Here is a 20,726-nt window from a genome sequence, read left to right as displayed (position 1 = left end):
GAATGGCTGCTACAGCGAAGAACGGAGCGGGAGCAGCCGTGAAGTCAGGCCAACCGGCTATGCACCTTGAACAGAACAACAAGCAGGTTGGTCCAGGTCTTCCCTTGGTTCTCAGAGCAGTTTTTAGTCAAAAAATGTTTAACTCACAAGTTTTGGATTTTGGCTATCTGGGCACCTTTAGCACTACAACCAAGTGTCCAGGACTGATGGGACCGCACTTGGGGGTTTAGGACTCCCCCAGGCTGGTTCCAGGTGAGGGTTTCAAGATGGTGGGAGCCTTTATGACCCTGTTGCTTTGAACAGGAGGCCAGCAAAGGCTCCCTTGGAGTCATTCAGGTACCCTTGGGTTCAGGTGAAGATTCAGTGATCAAACGGCATGACTGGCCTCTGAAGGGTCAAGGCAAGCTCGAGGCAGCAAAGTAGTCCTTCCAGGTGCAGCAAATCTGTCTTGTGGTGTACATAGCAGGCCACAGCAGCAGACTGTCCTTTTATAGTCCTTCCACAGGTACAGAAGGTGAACTGAGAGTGGGTCTGAAGGTCCTATTTTTATACCTGATGCCTTCTTTGAAGATGGAAGAAGTTTCCAGAGTTTTCTCTTTGAAGTGCTTGGAATTTCCTGACTCTCTGACCGTGGCTGTAAGCTGGCTGCTGAGACAATGTGGAAGTGACAAGCCTTTTGTGTCAAGGCAGAGCACAGCCTATTCATTTGCAAGTTGGGCTGTGCCCTACTCCACCCTCATCCTGCCAGGAGATGGCCTATTCAGATATACCTAATTCCCTCTATTGTGTGGCTGTCTGGGAGGATTTCCCAAAGTGTAACTCAGTTATACCCGGTCATGTGACTCAGGGAAGGCTGCAGGTACCAAAAGGCTAAGGGCTGGAAAATTCCCACTTTCTAAAAGTGGCATTTTCAAAATTGTAATTTAAAATCTGACTTTACCATTAAAGAGTATTTTTAATTACAATTTCATAGCTATCAAACATGCAATGCTTATCTGTCCCAAATCAAAAGTTAGCCCTTATTAAATGTAATAAAGTAACCCAATGTTATCCCATAGGAAAGGTAGACCTCACATTAGTGAAAAACGAATTTTGGAGTGTTTCACTTCCAGGACGTGTAAAACTTAAAGGTACATGTCCAACCTTACTGCTCTATGAGGTACCTAGATGCTACCTTAGGGGTGACATATATGTAATAAAAGGCAATGTTAAGGCTTGGCAAGGGGGTTATATTGCTAAGTTCAATTGGCAGATTAAAACTGCATTCAGGCTGACATGGCAAGCCTAGGACATGTTGTATGTGGCTTTGTAAGTGGGTGGCCCAAAATGTGCTACAGGCCCACTATTAGGATTTCATTTACAGGCCCTCAGTATATGGTATACCACTCTACAAGGGGCTTATAAGTAAATTAAATATTCCAATCAAGTGTAAACCAATTTAACCATGTTTAGGGCAGCGAGCACAAGCACTTTAGCACTCGTCTGCAGTGGTAAAGGGCACAGAGTCCTAAGGTCAACAAAAATGAACTTCAACAGAATAGAATGGAGGTAAGTAGGCAAAAGGTTTGGTGGAAGACCACACCAAGGCTGACAGATCTAACATCCATGTACACCAGGCCACTCCTAGCTCCTTAGACCACCAGGAGGGATCGTCTAGCACCTTAGGCTCCTGTTTGGAGGCGGTCTCCAGATGGATGCAATCCTCATGTCTAAAACTGAACGGGGAGAAGACAGATGTCATCCTGTTGGGCAATCCTTCCCCCTCGGGCTTTGCATCCTCCTGGCCTCCATGTTTAGGCCCACCCCCCACGCCTAAACCCCAAATAAAAAGCTTGGGGATTTGGTTTGACACCGACCTTAACTTCTCGGTTCAAGCTACAAAGACTTCGGCTACCTGTTTTGGGCTGATGAGGATGCTTCGGAGGGTGCTCCCTCTGCTCCCTTTCCAGGCAAGGAGGATCCTGGTCCAGGCCCTTATACTATCCCGCCTGGACTATGGGAATGTCCTCTACATGGGAGCTCCTGCCTATACCATCCAGAGGCTCCAAGTCACCCAGAACAGCGCAGCCCGCCTACTTTATAACCTCCCCCGTTGGCAATCAGCGAGGAATGCTTTAAGGGAACTTCACTGGCTCCCTATAGCCGGAAGAATACAATTTAAGGCCATGTGTATTTTACACAAGGCCTTCCATCGTACCGGCCCCGCAATTCTTCAGTCACTGGTCACCCCCTATGCCCCACCTCGTTCCCTTCGTTCCAGCTCCGCCCAGCTGGCTACTCCCTTCAGAGTCAAGAAGGCTCGTTGGGGTGGCCGCTCCTTCTCACACACTGCGGCAAAATTCTGGAACTCCCTTCCTCTGCCTCTGCGAGAAACTGTAAACCATTTCTCTTTTAGGAAAACTCTAAAAACTCACTTGTATGCTTCACTCTGCTGACCTACCTTGAGCCCTCGCTAACTAAGTCCCTGTCATAAGCGCTACGAGGCCTCCGGGTAGTTAGCGCTATACAAGTGCTGTTTCAATTCAATTCAATTCAATTTTGTCACACAGTCCAACTACCATGATGTCATAGTCTGTAGTAAAACAATTTCACTCCCCTGTTTGATGTCCTCAACACCTCGCCTTTTCTGCTATATTTCTTATCAGGAGTTCTCTACCCAAGCTGCTGCCATGATGCTGTGTAGTTACATGGAATGGTATCATGCGGCACAGTCATGTGTACAGCGTAAAGTCCACATCCAGAACATCATATATACAACTGTTATTTTTTTCCCCAGAGACGCAATTGCCAAGATCCTGTACTCCCTCCTCTTCAGCTGGCTCACCGATAGAATTAACAAGCAGGTTTTCCCCAAAGAAGCATCTTTGTCAATTGCTATCCTGGATATCTATGGATTTGAGGTAAGGAAACAAGAGGTATCTTCAAATGTATTTGCCACATAAAGGCAGTTCATTGGTAAAAAGAAAGAGGCTGTAGGTGCCTTGATACAGTTTACTTAGGAATAAAGTGAAGTAGGCAGCTAGCTGAGTTTCAATTGGGGACAGAGTCTCCTAGGTGTGTGAGTAGAAGGCCCAGCCAATGCCAGATTTCATCTAAATATTTACATACACTTAATCTAAATGAAACACATTTAAATGGTTAGAAAATATTCTGAAAATCTGATATGGACCCAGCCATCCTGGGCTTATATTAGACACTCTTGCTCAAACTACTGTTAGTGCTGATTTAAAAAAAAATACATATATATATATATATATATATATATATATATATATATATATATATTAAACTACTCCTGGTCCGCTTATTTCTTCGTGTGAAAGAAACCAGAGTCGAGGCCCCAATGCAGTTCACAGTGCTTCAGGTTTATTAGGCACAAAAAAAACCTACGCGTTTCGAGATCAGCCGATCTCTTGCTGATCTCGAAACGCGTAGGGTTTTTTGTGCCTAATAAACCTGAAGCACTGTGAACTGCATTGGGGCCTCGACTCTGGTTTCTTTCACACGAAGAAATAAGCGGACCAGGAGTGGTTTAATCTTTAGGGGCTGGCAAACCCCGTCGAGTGCCCGCCGTCGGAAGCGGTAGAAGCACGCCATCTGAGTGTGTGTTTATATATATATATATAATTTAAAATGAAGACTTTCGTTTGAACTATTTATGAAAAGCTAAAATTCCCCTTTCTTGATTGTGTTACTCCAGATTTTGTTTTTTTGGTTTGTGGGAAGGCAATTCTAGACAGATTTCTAGGCCACCTACATCCGGTGGTGTACTCTTAATACTACTTATCCAGTATTTGGGTGTCTTTCATAGATTCACATGCCTGAATCATTCCCCGTCGTCGAGACGGGAGCCTCCGGTATATAAAAAAGTAATGTCCTAGAGACATACATAGAAAAGAATAGGCCTAAGGATCCCACCTTAGTGTCCTATCCACGTCCTTTTGTAAAAAGGACCTAAATAGAGTAGGCCCAAGGGTCCCACCTTAGTGGCCTATCTGTGTCCTTTTGTGAAAAGGACCAAAGTCAAGAAGCCAACCAATCAGCTACCACCTCCTTCTAGAACCTTCCTGTCAGGAGCCCAGGTCTCTCAGATTTTCTACCGCACGTTGTGCTAAGGGAGTCTCCTCTGAGCTCTGCTCAGATTCTGTGTTTATTTTCACTTCATTAAATAACTTTTCTTTTCTACTATGGATTATCTTCAAATACATTCTTTAAAGAAGGTCTGGTAAGGTTAGAGCCTGTGCTTCTTGTTCCAAGAAGTTGCTCTGCTCTGTTTCTCACACTGAAGGTATGTCGCACTCTCTCAAGTAAGTTTTTGAGAGGTCGTGAAGGGCGACTTTTAATATGGTTAAGACCAGAAATGAGGTTTTTTATTTATTCTCCAGTTACTGAGATGAGGCGTTGCCCTCAACGTCTAGGAGACCTCAAAAGAGAAGAGAATCTCCTCAGACTGATTCCTCAGGGAGACGTCCTGAGAAGGCCCTCAAAAAGACCGCTCAAAGGTCTTCTGGGCGCAGTCCTTCAAAATCTCCTCACTCTGTGGTAAAGGAGAGTAAAGGACTTGCTTTTGGAGAAAAATCACATAAAAAAAGACGACTTCTGAGCCGTGAAAATCACCTCCTCTGCTCATGGGACCCTTCAGAAAGGGCGTATTCTTTACCTCCTCATTGCCTATTACAGCCTTTTCGTCTACGATGGCTCGTCTACGATGGCCTCATCTACGATGGCTCATCTACGACAGCTCGTCTACGACGTCGCCTACGACGGCCTGTCTACGGCGTCGACGATGGCCTCATCTACGATGGCCTTGTCTTCAATGGCCTCGTCTACGATGGCCTCGTCTACGATGGCCTCATCTACGATGGGCCATCGACGACGACGTCGACGACGACGAGAGCGTCGACGACGACGACGAGAGCGTCGACGACGACGGACAGCGTCGACGACAGACAGCGTCGACGACGACGAGAGTGTCGTCGACGACGACGAGAGCGTCGACGACGATGAGAGCGTCGACGACGCTATGTCTGCTCGTCTATGACTGCTTGTCTATGACTGCTCGTCTACGACGGCCCGTCTACGACGGCCTGTCTACGGAATCGATGAGGGCCTCGTCTACGATGGCCTCGTCTACGATGGCCTCGCCTATGATGGCCTCGTCTACGATGGCCTCGCCTATGATGGCCTCGTCTATGATGGCCTCGTCTACGATGGCCTCGCCTATGATGGCCTCATCTACGATGGCCTCGTCTATGATGGCCTCGTCTATGATGGCCTCGTCTACGATGGCCTCGTCTACGATGGCCTCGTCTACGATGGCCTCGCCTATGATGGCCTCGTCTACGATGGCCTCGCCTATGATGGCCTCGTCTACGATGGCCTCGTCTATGATGGCCTCGTCTATGATGGCCTCGTCTATGATGGCCTCGTCTATGATGGCCTCGTCTATGATGGCCTCGTCTACGACGGCCTCGTCTACGACGGCCTCATCTATGACGGCCTCATCTACAGAGGCCAGTCTACGACGGCGTCGGCCACCTTGCCTACGACGGATCGTCTATGGCGTCGTCTATGACGGCCTCATCTAGGACTGCTCGTCTACGACGGCATAGTCTATGACGGCGATCTACGAAGGTAAATTCCGCCAATTCTGGAATTTCTTATAATGTGGTAGAGAGGGCTGCTCAACGTTTTAAGATCTTAATGACCTCTCAATAACAGGCCGGCTTCTTGTATGACTTTAAAGAACCTCTCAAGAAGGCTGTAAGGTCAATACAGATTATCAATTACCTATAGTCAGAAGGGGTAAGGGTCATGCAGAACACCCCCTCTATATCACCAGTTGGATAAGAAGTATAGGGCGCCAGATACAGCACCGGCGTGTTTAACAGGACATCCTAAGCCGGACTCTGTAGTGACACAGGCGGCCCAGAAGAACTCCAGGAATCCTTCGGCCCCTTTGTTGCTTCCTCCTGAGGATAAGGACAAAGAGTGGACAACATTGGGAACAGGTTTTCCTCAATGTCGGCAATCACTGTAAAGGCCGTGAACGCTCTAGCGCTCTTGGGACGCTATCATGGACAATTGTGGGCACACATAGCCCCGTACCTGTCGGAATTGCCAAATTCATCCAAAGAGGAAGTAAAAAGGATTCTGCTAGATGGTGAAGCATCGGCGTCAGACACTATAGTCTGCGCGATGGATATCGCTATGACAGGATTCCTCAAGTTGGCTGGAGCAGCAGTCTTGCGGCTCCAAGGATGGCTAAAGGCAACCTCTTTCAGTCCTGAGGTGCAAACATAGGTTTTGGACATGCCATATGACAGCCAGTTACTCATGGGCACAAAAAATTGACGAAGCAGACACTGTGAGTGCTTTGGGCACTCTTCAGTATAAGAACCAGTCCTTTAGTAGAAATAGAGGAAGTGGACAGTCTTCCCACAGAGGAAATTATCAATACAAGTCTTCCTACTCTTCAAGCCAGAGTAGACCGCAATACCAACAGCACCAACGACAGCAAAACAAGCAATCCTCTTTTGGGAGGTCGTCCTTCCAAGGTAAAGGACAGCGGAAATGACAAAAATCTACGGCTGACAGATCTCGATTATGCTGCAGATAGGAGCTATAGGGAGAGTACCTCCATCTCGGAAGGGATAAGGGTTTTATTCCCACTTCTTTTGATCCAGAAAAAAGACAAGAAGTGGAGACCAATCTTGGACCTCAGGGCCCTCAACAAATTCCTAAGAAGCAGTCGTTTTGCATGGTAACGGTCCAGGAGGTCTTGCGACTACTGTATAAGCAGGATTTTAGAGCGTCCGTAGACATACAGGACGCTTACTTCCATATCCCAATTCATGGGAATCACAAAACGGTACTTGAGATTTGCAGTAGCGGGCAGACACTTGCAGTTTTGCGTTTTGCCCTTCGGGCTCAAGTCTGCACCGCACATATTCATGAAATGTCGTGCCACGGTGGCGGCATATCTCAGACAGTGCCATCACCAAGTCTTTCCGTATCTAAATGACTGGCTGGTCAAGGCTTCATCCTTAAAAGATGCGTCCAGGTCATCCAACGCCTGTTTAAAGCTTTTCGATTGCTTGGGTCTCACCCTCAATCAGGAAAAATCGGTCCTACAACCTTCTCAGTACATCAGTTTCCTAGGTGCAACCCTGGACACACGGTCGGCAAAAGCTTTCCCATCCAGAGAGAGGATGAACAAGCCTTTTGCACTTGCTGCTATAGTAGCCTTGAGGAAAGCCTTGACAGTCCGCCTCTTCAAATCCCTCCTGGGGATGATGTCAGCGTGTATCCTCCTGATTCCTCACTGTCAACTACGAAGGAGGAATCTTCAGGAGGCGCTCTCAAAGCAGTGGGTCCAATGCACAGGGTCATTCGAAGGCCACATAAAAGTGAATCCTCAGATGGTCGGAGCCCTTCGATGGTGGATGTCATCTCAAAACCTGTCTCAAGGCTTGTCATTCCTGCTTGGGCTACTCCTCATATTGCCACAACAGGCGCCTCCTTGGAAGGCTGGGGAGCTTTTCTGCAAGAGCTACAGATAAGCGGATAGTGGTCTCCTATGGAGAAGAAACTACATATCAATCCGCTCGAATTGCGGGCGGTCTTCCTGGCCCTTCATGTTTTCCTGCCAAGAATCAAATATTCCCTGGTGCTCGTCCGGACAGACAACACCACGACTATGCACTACCTCAACAAACAGGGAGGGACACGCTCGCTGACACTCTCTCGCGAGTCGCAAAAAAGTCTGGTATTGGATCATACTCCACAATGTAACCCTAAGGGCGGAATATGTCCCAGGCGCGGACAATGTGCTCGCCGACACGTTGACCATGCAGAAAACATCGTCACACAAGGGGGAGCTAGATCAACTACTTATCGACCAGATCTTCTCCAGATGGGACACGCCGCAAATCGATCTATTTGCGATGAGAATGGACGCCAAATGCCCACACTTCGCAGGTTGGCATCCCCAGTCAGGGTCTCTAGGGAATGCATTTTCCATCGCATGGCGCAAGCGTCTTTGCGTACGCCTTTCCGCCATTCCCGAGGCTTCCTAGAGTCCTCAGGAATATTTCGATGGAGCCTTGTACTCTACTTTTAATAGCCCCAACTTGGCCAAGACAACATTAGTTCAGAGCGCCACCGTCTATCCCTGGAGCCGCCGATCCACCTTTGGCAGTATCCATCGCTCCTCACAATGTACAACATCCGGATCTGAAGTCTCTCAGGTTAGCTACCGGGCTCCTGAGTTCCGAGAGTTCCACAATCTGAATATTCCACAAGACTGTAGGGACATTCTTGCCAGAGCAAGGGCAGATGGAACGACCAAAACGTATTCCCTGAAATAGAAGCGCTTTTGTGTTTGGTGTGCAGATCAAAACTTTCGGCTTTTCTCCTCCTCACCGGAGCAAATCTACCTTATCTATTACATCTGGCACAGTAGGGCCTAGCCCACTCCTCCATTAAGCTACACTTAGCAGCAATATCTCGTTATAAAAGAACTTCAACGAGTCTATCTCTCTGGTCAAGCAGGTCGATTCAGCAATTTCTAAAAGGAATTTACAGATCTTTCCCGCCAGTAAGTGTGTTGCCACCTGCCTGGCATCTCAATGCGGTTCTTGACCAGCTCATGAAACATCCGTTTGACCCAGTACACAGAGCTGTCCTGAAGTATGTCTCGTGGAAAACAGCGCTCCTCCTGGCACTCACATCTGCAGGGAGGGTCCGTGAGCTACAGCAGTTTTTTAATCTAGGATCCTTTTCTACGGTTTTAAAAAACGACAAAGTAATCCTGAGAACCAATCCTAGGTTTATCCCAAAAGTCCCGTCGGACTTCCACCTAAATGAACCTGTGGTTCTGCGTTCCTTCTTTCCAAACCCAAGCATGGCAACTGAAAGATCGCTTCATGCTAGGGATCTCAACAATGCTTGAAGTTTTACATTGGCAAAACGAAAACATTCAGGAAATCTAACCAGCTCTTAGTAGCTTACAGTAGACCTAGGAGAGGTCTACCACTTACCAAGCAGAGCATCTCCAGATGGATTTCTGCAGCCATTGCTTTCTGTCATGATCAAGCTGGACAGCCATTGCATTCCAAAGTGAGAGCGCACTCCACAAGAGCTATGTCCACTTCTACGGCCCTCTTCGCAGGGGCGCCAGTCATTGGCATTTACAGGGCGGCAACATGGAAGTCGCCGCATACATTCACTAGGCACTACTGCCTGGATACGGAGCTGAGGAAGGATGCAGTAGTGGGACAAGAAGTGTTCAGATATATATATATATATATATATATATATATATATTTCAGTAAGGTGAGCCTTCCTCCGTCCCTCCATCCTTCTCTGGTATGCACATTTCTCTACTAATACTTATTGTGGATGTCTAATGATGGTTCATGCTATCATGATGTGTATTATCTAAGGAATAGTATATGCTGTGCCATCAGAAATGTGCATAATATATTGCTTGCTACTCTGATTCAGGCATGTGAATCTATGAAAGACACCCAAATACTGGATAAGAAATGCGTTACTTACCTGTAACTGCAGTTATCCAGTATTAGTGTCTTTCATAGATTCACATGCACCCTCCCGCCTCCCCTGGAAGGACTCACCTATCTCTCTAACAAGTTTACGCCTACCTAGCTTGGTGCGTACGAAAATCTGAGAGACCTGGGCTCCTGACAGGAAGGTTCTAGAAGGAGGTGGTAGCTGATTGGTTGGCTTCTTGACTTTGGTCCTTTTCACAAAAGGACACAGATAGGCCACTAAGGTGGGACCCTTGGGCCTACTCTATTTAGGTCCTTTTTACAAAAGGACGTGGATAGGACACTAAGGTGGGATCCTTAGGCCTATTCTTTTCTATGTATGTCTCCAGGACATTACTTTTTTATATACCGGAGGCTCCCGTCTCGACGACGGGGAATGATTCAGGCATGTGAATCTATGAAAGACACTAATACTGGATAACTGCAGTTACAGGTAAGTAACGCATTTCTTACAGCACATGTAATCACATTTCTAAAGGATAGGATACACTGTAGATATGCGTAGAAACCAATCCTGTCTGACTATATACCCTATTCTTGTTCCATTTCAGTTTTTCTTAAATGGGGCACCCAAGTGTGTACTGTCTGTTCACTAATATATAAAACAGTCTGATTAAAACTAAAGTGAAAAAGGGTACCAAATGAAAGAATCAAATAAGAAAGAAAAAAAACACAAGTGAAATTACAATGCTAACTTAAAACGATGTGACAACTAAAAAAAGAGAAAAAGATCGGGAACAATTGTTTAAAATATATATTCTTTGCTTTGTGTGACAATGAGATACTATTTTGTGGGTAATAGACAGGAAACAGCCCAGTGATCATTTTTGCATCGCGGGGGCACCAACAGCCCGGGTCAACGGATTTCACATCATAATCAAGGCACAAGCAGAAGCTTTAGTAATGAAAATTTCTAGGAAAGAATTCTCACTTCAGCTTCAAATTTAACAAAGAAAGGCACAGAAAAATGTGCACAATATAAATGTTGCGATGTTCAGGATTAACCAACCAATATCACACTGTTTAGTGCTCTTAAGGGTTTTGCAGATGACTGCAATTTAATAAAATAAATTAATTTTAAAAATAAGAATTTAGTCAGTATGTTAGTCTTGTGTATAAATGGACATGTTTTGGTGCTATTTTGATAAATGGGCGTCAAGCAATTAATGAGAATAATTGCCTAGCATGCTGACTAATTCCTGTATGCTTTTAAAATTGCATTTATAGTTTTCATTTATGGCCAATGATGTCCTTGATGATTATTGTTTAGAAAAGCCAGTGGGCATTCCTGCTTAAAAAACCCATGTGGAATCACTAGACAAAGGCATGTTTGGGTGATAATGGGGAATGTGACTAGTCTGTCACTTATTACAGTGGATACTAGGACAGTTTTACTGGTTCTCATTAACCTTGCATGGTAGAGTCTTGTCCAACATCCTGGAATATTTTTTCTCCAATCACTTTTGAGAACAAAAGTCTGAGGGGGTGGAGGGGGGGCACCAGATCTATTTTTGAGGGTCCACAACCTAGGAGACGGTGGCAGTGGTAATGTTAGTGTTAATGACATCAGATCATGGGGAAAAATGATCTTTGGAATGTTTGTTTTAAGTTTATTATTCTTTCCTTTTTAGGACCTTACGTTTAATAGCTTTGAACAACTATGCATCAATTATGCAAATGAATATCTGCAGTTCCTGTTCAACAAGATTGTCTTCAAAGAGGAGCAGGTGCGTACATTTGTATTTAAATGTGTGTGCCAAGGGTAACTAAGAAAAACCAATACCTTCCTGCCAATGCTTTGGGGAGACAATTTATGTATCTGTAACTATGAACCTCAAGTCTTGTAAATAATATATGTTGACACTTTGGGAAGATCCTACTATTGAACGCAGCACCTCCTGATAACTAAGTAAATTCTGTCTTAACTTCCACTATTAAAAACAAAATTCAAAAGTTGTTAAGATAAACTCTCATTCTCTAATTCTCAATATCACATTAAAACCACCATCTTGCTTTCAGTGGCTGTTTACAAAATGACTGCCTCCCCCCTACACTTTCTTTTTGCACTCAGTAGCCTTAAGAAAAGTATGTATTTTACAGCAGTCTGAGAAATCTGGAAGGCTAGATTGGCCCAGCAGATGCATGGCGGGGAGCGGTGCGCAAATGGGGCATGGCAGAAGAAGACATCCTCCGTTATGAAGAGATATGACAGCTGTGCAAACTACCAATCTCCCCCCACTGGGCCACCCTTCTCACACACTTCCAACAGGAGGTGACGATCTAACCCCGTCAACACACGATGTGCTCCCCACATATGCTATAATCACTACTACAATCGGACGCACCCACTTTAACAGTCACCTGCAGTTTTTCCTCGCCCGCCCCCACATGGCTAAAACAACCCTGTATGCCAACCCGTATGCCAACCCGCCTGCCCTCACAACAGTGCCCACATCGCTCTCTACAATCTGCCACCATTGCCAAGCCTCTCTTACTGACCCCTTCGTTCATCCCCAGTTACACCATTAGGACGATCTGCAGCAGGTTAAGTTCAGCGTATTCCAAGAACAATACGGAACTCTATACCTATATGCACCCTACGCTGATGTTTTGTAATAAGCACTTAGGCATGGCAGCACTGGATTCCCTGTCCAGCACTACTGGCGCTTGCTGTAAGACGTCACATGCTAATGTTGTTTATATCGTGAAAACCAATAAAAATGTTGTCATAAAAACAAAATATGAAGGCCAGATTGGTCGGGTGCATGCTGCACAGCGATGGCTAATCCATAGATGCAGTTAGGTAACGTGCCCATCACCACGAGCATGTGGTCCATGCAGGTTGTCTTATTTTTTCTACACAAATTGCAGTGACTACCAGGTAGGAGGAAAGCTCGTGAGGACCAGCAAAGCCTGTTTCTTGACAGTTTTACCAAATTCAACAACAATCCTGGAGTCACTGTCAACAGAGTTCTTTACAGTAAGTCTGCAAAGATGGTTAGGATACGGTGTCACCCAGCTCTAGAACTGAACTATCTGTGGTAAAGGCATAGGTAATATGATTGTGATTATATAACAGTTGTTCTGAGCCTCTCTGGAACATGGTCTACACAGCCTCTCCATCGGTTTTGACAAAGAGGGCAAATAATTGTCTACATTTACAGTCTTAGTTCTCTGTAAATACAGCCAACTCCAGATTTCTAGTGGCTAAACCTAATATTTTGCTCGTCAGTTTTTATCTCACACTCAGGTCTCACCAACATGATGTACTGTCGCACAATATTATGATATACTTTGCAGGATATATAAAGTGGGATTGAGGGGGTCGACTCTAAAGATTCCACAGCCGGTCCATACTTTAAAAAAAAATGATGATAACATTTCTGCAATAAAAAAAAAATGAAAGTCTTCCTTTGAGATGAGTTGGCCATCTCACATTAAAGGTTTGTATCACCGCATGTCAGAGGATCATACAGTGGTCTGGTTAATACATTGCATCAAATGTGACAGAATATTAAAAGCTAATTCTCCTTTTTTCTGCAAAAAATGTGCGATGAATTGGCCATTCATTTGTCGCCCAATAATGTACCCTGCTCATCAAAACCACTGTAAGGTCAGGTTGATGTACACGCGCAATTAGCACCTAAAACGAACACCAAATTAAGGCAAATAGTCGCATGGCATATGTTGCACCGTAAATCAAAAAGTCACCAGTTAGCTATTAGATGGATAAAAGACTGATTCAATGCAGCCTAACAGGAACATCTTAATATCGTTCTTAAGAAAGCTCCAAACGTTGATTCTTTCAACATAAAAAGTCACATCTTTCTCAAAACTCATTCCTGCAACTACCCAGCCCTCAGTTAGTCCATCTCAGAAAATGTGGAATAAAGATGCTTTTTCACCATCAGAGAATCCACTAATAAGGCACAGTGCCTAGTTAATAACCTCATAATTGTCCCGTTACTTTGCAGAACAACCATCTGCTTAAATTCCACTTTTTGCATGTTCCCTTATGATGCTAAACAACTAAACTGCTGCACCCTCATGTAAGTAAAGCGCTCTGATACCCGATTCGGGTCAAGTTCGCGCTATATAAAACTCTGTAAAATAAAAAAAATATATATATAAACCACATAAATCCACTGATGCTTAGTCGGTGTTCTTTCAGCATGGCAATTTGTTTTAATTATAGCAGGATTCCACCTCGTTACTTTAAACTAATTGCTAAGCAAATTTATTCTTAAGATTTGTTTTTAAAACAGACGCCAGTACCTAATTGAGAAAATATGGTTCATACCAGAACAACTGCTGCAATTTAAGGATAATCAGAGGAGTACATGGCTCTGGTAGTCTGTAAAGCTCTACAAGAAGTGACCAATTTCTAGACCGTAGTAGATTACTGTCAATCTGTCCAACGTCCTATCCAATGGTATAATTGTCAGATTGAAAGGAAGGCACAAGGCGAAATAGCAGCAAAGAACAGGGTATGCAAAAGGCACCTCTGACTTCTAGGAATTTAGTGCACAATCTATGGGATTGCCTAGCATTTCATTAAGGAATTATGCAGGAAGTCTGGTCAGATGGCCCTGGCGGCTTACTGAGTAAATCTCTCTCTGCTGATGTGCTCGATATGAAGGCAACTCAGTCTCCCATGTTTAGGAAGTCAATAAATTGCGTATCTTTAAATTTGTTTATGGTAACTCTAAATGATAAACATTAATTAATCTGCAGACATTCTTATTGAATAAGCTGCAACCCATTCCGAATTTTGCTCTGTGTACTGTATGCTGTTATGTAAATCCCACTATGTTTGCTATGTGTGCCGATCATTTCAATGGCTGCTTGTTGAACTACCCTACAATTTAAAGCTTTATGTCTTGCACACAGAATCGTTTGCAATCGTGAACACTCTGACCTGAATCCTCTGTTGACTCTTTATATTTCAATCTAATCCCTACGCTCAACTACTGCCCAAAGTCCCTAAGGTCAACAACGGAAGTACAGGGAGTCATTCTTTCTGCTTCTTGACTCCAGGGTATGGCACTCGCTCCCTCTGCCTATCAGAGCACTGTACAATCATCTGACTTTTAGACATTTCTTAAAACATTCCTGTGTTCTTAACTGCTGGTCTTTTAGCTTCTCATTGCTGCTGTTGCTGCATTTTAGCACCTGGGAATCTATGGGAGTCATTGCCCTTTATATGGGCAATACCAAAAGTAATAAAGTACTTATAGTAAAAATACTAAATTGTGAAACACTACAGCAGAGTTTGTTGTGGAGACCGTTCCCACTAAATCCGTGATGAGTTTTATATGGATGCATTTAGAAGTTTGAAGTGTCCTGAACTTGCATTACTGGTGATAGTTTTTTTCATCTCGAGGGTGATGGAGTCGGTTTTAAATATGACTCAATCAGTTAGACAAGAACGGAAACATGCTATTTAAGAAAAGTGTCACTAATAGCAATCAACCTTGGCTTACACTGGAGTGATGCTCTGCAGGAGCATAGGCCTAGTCCTCATTCCTCTGTTGGAAAGTTTTCTTTTGCCGGAATTAGTTCTTTCACATATTTGCATGCTTGAAATATCCCCCAACTTCAGGCTGGGAACCCACAGTAAACATTGTCAACACAGCAGTGTACATTTACACTCAGTAGCCTCGAACTTCACATAGATCATTATCTACCTATGCACATGAGAGGACACGGAGCATGGCTTCCCATTTCCAGACTAGCTCTAGATTGGATTGATAGGATTTTCCAGCTTGGCAGTGCTTGATTATAGTGAAATATCATCCCACAATGTAGTTTAGGAGCACAGAAAGACTTTGTCCAGGTGTAACACAAATTAAACAGGAAACTTTGCCTGAATTACAAAAATCAAGGCTGTCATGTGAAATCGCTTTGCTTAACCCTTACAGTGATGTGCTAACTTTCGTTTGTATCTTGCCCCTACAGGAGGAGTACATCAGGGAACACATTGATTGGCGGGAGATCACCTTCAGTGATAACCAGCCCGTCATTGATATCATCTCGCAGAAGCCACATGGCATCCTGAGGATACTGGATGACCAAAGCAGTTTTCCTCAGGTGAGTATCAGATGGTGCCAAAGTTGTTTGTCCTTTCTCGTGTTCTGTTCAGAAGTTCCTAACATAGAAACAAGAAAAGTTCATATTGGCGGTCGAATCCACAAAATCCTCTTCTTGAGATCTGCAAAGGGCGAGTCTGACCACATCTTTGTTTAAGAAATTGATTTGTTAGCCACATCTCATTCTGTCTTCCCTAACAATCACCCCCAGGGGTAGAAAGGATCTTTCTAAATGTGTAGGGGGCCGAGCACTTGCCCATGTCCAGGGAGGCCACTCCCGCACTCCTGACACCTTTCCCTGGTGTCTAGTGCGTTGATCACAGTGTGGGCATATCTCTCCTGCTGCGATCCCCAAGCATGCATCCATCAGCAAGCAGTACTGCTAGAAAGGGTCAATGATCAGCACTTCATGGGCAGAGTTATGCCCATTAACAACTAATCAGACTGAAAGCAGTCAGTGCCTAGTGGCACCGACTGCTTTCAGTTTCACTTGTGCGCCATCAGTGCACTGCACTTGCTGATTGTGACACAAATGCAAAAAATAAATAAATTCATGACATGAGAGAATTTCTACCCTTATGTGCTGACTTTGTTTTATAAAAGAAAGTTATTCTGGTGCTTGTACTAGAAAGATGTTCTTCTCCAGTGTGAAGGACTAGACGTTCACGTCCACTGCAAAGCTGAGGTCATGGGCAGTGGTGGCTGGCACAATTTGTGGGGGCGGGAGCACAGGGTGGGGGGCACTTACCTTGCCGCCGGGACCCGCGTCTCTACTCCTGCTCTCCTGCATCCGACTGCAGGAACAGGAAACACAGCCAGTCTCCCCAGACCAATCACAACGCTACAGTGCAGAGTTGTGATTGGTCTGAGTGCCATGACACTGTGCTCAGCCAGGGGCTGGAGGGGTGGGCATGTTATCCATGCAGGCTGTAATGCAGCCTGCATGGAGAACAGGGAAAGTGCGCATGACTGTTTTGGGTCGCCCGAGAGGGCAGGCGAACAAGTCATTGCGCACTCAGGAGGCTTCTACCACTCCTCCCCTGCTCTGAAGCCCCGCCCCCTAATGCGAAGCTGCTGCAGCAGGAAGACAAAATAAAATGATAATAACGTTACGTTATTATCATTTTATTTTTTGCTTTCTTTTACTGCTGCAGAGTAGTGGGCCGACACTCCTCTGTGTTAGCGGAGGAGCCGCCACTGGCCATGGGGCGATGATGTGAATGTTGCTTCCCTTGCATTAAATACTGAAATGTGTGTTATTTCTAATAGATTTCCATCAAAAGAACTTTTGGTTTCTCCAGGAGTCTAGTTTTTTCTTTTGTGGAGGGCATTATGTGAAACGTTTGAATTTTAATTAAAAAAGCTGTAACCACAACCATATTACCAAGACCAAGATATTTTCTGAATGGTGACTGAGGTGTGACCTGCAGAGGAATGTTTGGAGGTCGGGATAATACTGTTCATAGAGTTCCACAATCAAGAACAAATGGTGGTATAAATGAAACATGAAAAATGTGTGGCACTGGTTTCTTGGTAAAGGGATTGTGGTACTGGTTTCCTTGGGTAGGTGTTTAAGATTTTCACATAGATCCTGAATTGAGCGATGTCCCTGTCTTTCACACTCTGACCAGTTGAAACACGGACTTTCACGTCAGCGACCAGACACCAGCGCATGAGTTCAGTGTTCTCGCTTTCTGGGTCGCGGGGAAGAAAACATAGCATATTAAAGAAAAACTGTTTGCTTTTCACAAGATTCTCAAAAAAGAAATTATCAAGTTGTGTTTAAACATTGGTAAATAGATGAGATAAAAATAAGGCAGATTTCTAAATGTACATTTAGGGTAGACTTACTCATAATTGTCTTTGTTATGTATGGCTCTCAGAGACAGCTACTAGCCTAAATGACTGTATTCTACTTTTAGTAACTCACTGCTATTTCTTAGCAGAAGTTAACAAAAGCTGTTACCCACCATTGTTACGTCATAAATAAATTCCAGGCCAGGCTGTTCTGGGTGGGCTTTCTGAGGGCCTGTCAGAGCAGGGCTGGAAAGCAGGGAGTACAGCTTCTGTAGGAGAGGGCACAGAAAGTGGTGGGTGGCAGGGGGCAAGGTATTTTTTTGTAACATTTAGAGCTGGGAGAGAGTCCATGTTATGTATGGCTTTCCCACTCGTCTTCTGCCCCTGCATAGCAGTTGAAAGAAAAGATAGATGATTTTAAGTCCATTCATAACATAAAATTATACATGGGTAGAAAGTGAATTACGGGAATGTTTTTCACCTCAAAGTTCAGAGTGATGTTATAGGCAACTCGATCTTCATTCTTGTTGTCCATTTGATGACATTGAGAACCGCTCGGTAAAAAACATCCCCAAAATTCACTGTCACCCAGCCATATTTCTATGTGTAGTCCACTGTGAGGGTTTCCATGAAATCTTTTAATTCACCGTCTTTGTCAGTAACCACTTTTTCCCTGATTTGCTGAAGTCTTCATTCTTAGGGGCCGATTAGGATGGCGGGCGGAAAGCGTCTGGACTGCCAGTCTCGCGGGAAATGACAGTCCGACCGCACCGTGTTGAAACCAGCGGTGTTATTAGGATTTCCCTCCAGCGAAACCCGACTGCGGTGGACGGATGTCTCCAAAGACCGCCGACCTTGGACGGAACCATAGAAACACCGACCGCCGCGGACGGAGTGGCCGCTGTAACAGGCTCAACAGCCTGGGTCCATGGCGGTCGGGTCCGTGCGGTGGGTCTCATGGCAATGCTTTCCCTCTCCGTTGTGGTGCTTCCGCCGTCTATGAGATGGAGGTGTTTCCGCTGCGGTGTTCTGGTTTGTTTGCGACATCGTAATATTGCGGACGGTCGGGACGTCATTCCGCACGGCGGTGAGCCTGGATTGGCCGTGGTGTCTGGTGTGTTCCCGCAGCGGTTCACGTTTTTACGCGACGGACGGTAAATGTGCCCAGCTCCCCTTCCTAATATGGCGGACGGAATCCCGCTGCAGGCGGACGATGAGGTGCGTTTTCTGCCGCCTCCAGCCCAGAGGTCATGCATCCGTCCGCCATCCTAATTGGCCCCTTATTTAGAAAGCCTCAGTAATGTGACATGCATGCAAACACTACTGGCGACCAAGCCAACTCTCATTTGTTCTGTTATATGTGTATACATTTCAAGTGATGGATTATTTTGTTTATAGAAATAGGGCCAGTGAAAACTACGTTGGAATACATATGGAAACGCTTGCGTTAACATTGTTACTATAACTTAATCCCCAGGCGATTTTGCAAGAGGCACAATCTGGATGTAAAACTGAGCAGTAAAATTATTACTGCTGTCGAGTCTTTTCACCAGATCCTGCATTGGGCTCTAATTGAGTGAGATGGTTGCTACAGCATTCCTTATTTGCTTCATTCCAGCATACATTCTTTGCTTCATTCCAGTATGCCATCTTTGCTTCATTGCAGCATGCCTTCTTCGCCTTTTACAGCAGGCATTCTTTGTTTAGTTCCAGCAGGCCTTATTTGCTTATCTCCAGCATTACTTATTTGTTTCTTTCCAGCCCTAACTTATACCTTGCTCAGGTAGGTTACAGTGTGGCAAGGTGTGCAATACAATGTTTTTCCACATGCCTTGTGTAGTTCGTGACATGTGACCTAGGGACCCACACAAACCACCAGAAGCTAATCCTACCTTATTCTCCATTTGCAAAACCAACCCCAAAGCCTCAAACAAATAATCACGAAAAACTTATCAACGAAAATAATAAAGTGTATAAGTTATGTGCAACTTTAAAATGCGATGAAAGCTTTCTTTTTATAAAAAAACTCTTAACATTTAGAACTTTTATACATTACTTTTGTTTCTTATGCCGAAAATACAGTTTATAATGTTTTAACAAATACTTTTTGAAGCTTACAGATATTATTTATCAAATTTATACAAACAAGTCTGACATTAAAAAAATTATTTGTTGTATAATGTGTAACAATCAATGCTATGTTTTTCAAAGATATATTTTCTCTACAGTTTGGAAAGTTAAAATGATGATTAAAATGTTATCAAAGATTATTTAAAAAAAACTGCAAAACAACATTAATGATCTAATATCACTTTTTGGTGAGCTGAATCCTCCCTCTCATTTCCCCTTTAAAATTCTCTTTTGGGTTCCCTTTTGGGGGTGCAAATATTCTGAAAACATATGAGGCAAAATTACAATTTCTTTATAGAAGAAGGACTTCTATTGGAGCCATACCTTGTCCAACAAGCAGCAAGATTTCAATTTCACGGAACATTGTTAAAAATGAATTTCATCCTGTTAGACCCATCAGTCAAAAGGTTGTTTTCCCCCAAACATTTTGCCTTACTCCTCCAGTTCTTGCTGAATTCGTTTTTGTTGGCCATAGTACTCTGCACCCTTTACCGCTTCTAACCAGTGCTATAGTGCTTTTGTTATCTCCCCTAAACATGGTAAGATTGTCTTACACCCAGTTGGCACATTGAATTCATGCGTAAGTCCCTAGTAAAGTGGTAACACATGTTCCCAGGGCGTGTAGATTAATGCCACTAGTGGGTCTTCAGCCATGATTGTGCCACCCACTTAGGTAGCCATTTAAACATATGTCTCAAGCCTGCCAATACAGCCTGTGTGTGCAGTTTTAAATTTCCATTTCGACCTGGAAAAATAAACCTTTTACCTGTCCCAAATGTTCCATTTGAATACATATAAATGACCCCTATAGTAGGCCCTCGACAGCCCATAGGGTAGGGTATGGTGTATTTTAAAAAATGCACCTGTATTTTAACTTTTGCATATCCTGGTAGTGAAAAACTCATATATTTGTTTTTCACTACTGCAAGACCTGCCTCTTCCATAGGTTAACACTGTGTTATCTTATCACATGTAATAAATGATACCTTTCAATTTGGAGCAGGTAGGATTATTGAGTTTGATGTCTACATAATTGTATTTTAAAACCCTCTTTAATGGTAAAGTTGGATTTTAAGTCACAATTCTGAAAATGCTACTTTTAGAAAGTGATGTATGTGTGTGGAAGTCGCACTCATTT

At 44.2% G+C, this 20,726-nt stretch overlaps 1 protein-coding gene across 1 annotated transcript in view; it reads left to right on the top strand.

The window, feature by feature from the left end:
• The window catches only part of MYO15A (myosin XVA), a 1,426,381-nt gene that overhangs the window by 230,217 nt on the left and 1,175,438 nt on the right, over nucleotides 1–20,726 (top strand). The window contains exons 13-15 of the mRNA XM_078662701.1: nucleotides 2,777–2,900; nucleotides 11,204–11,299; nucleotides 15,531–15,662. Coding sequence (XP_078518827.1) covers nucleotides 2,777–2,900; nucleotides 11,204–11,299; nucleotides 15,531–15,662 — 352 coding nt within the window. The remainder of the gene's footprint in view (nucleotides 1–2,776; nucleotides 2,901–11,203; nucleotides 11,300–15,530; nucleotides 15,663–20,726) is intronic.

The sequence above is a fragment of the Lissotriton helveticus genome, chromosome 10, assembly GCF_964261635.1.
Source record: "Lissotriton helveticus chromosome 10, aLisHel1.1, whole genome shotgun sequence".
Taxonomy (NCBI): domain Eukaryota; kingdom Metazoa; phylum Chordata; class Amphibia; order Caudata; family Salamandridae; genus Lissotriton; species Lissotriton helveticus.
Note: the sequence above shows the minus strand (reverse complement) of the source record. Positions and strands in the feature narration are given on the sequence as shown.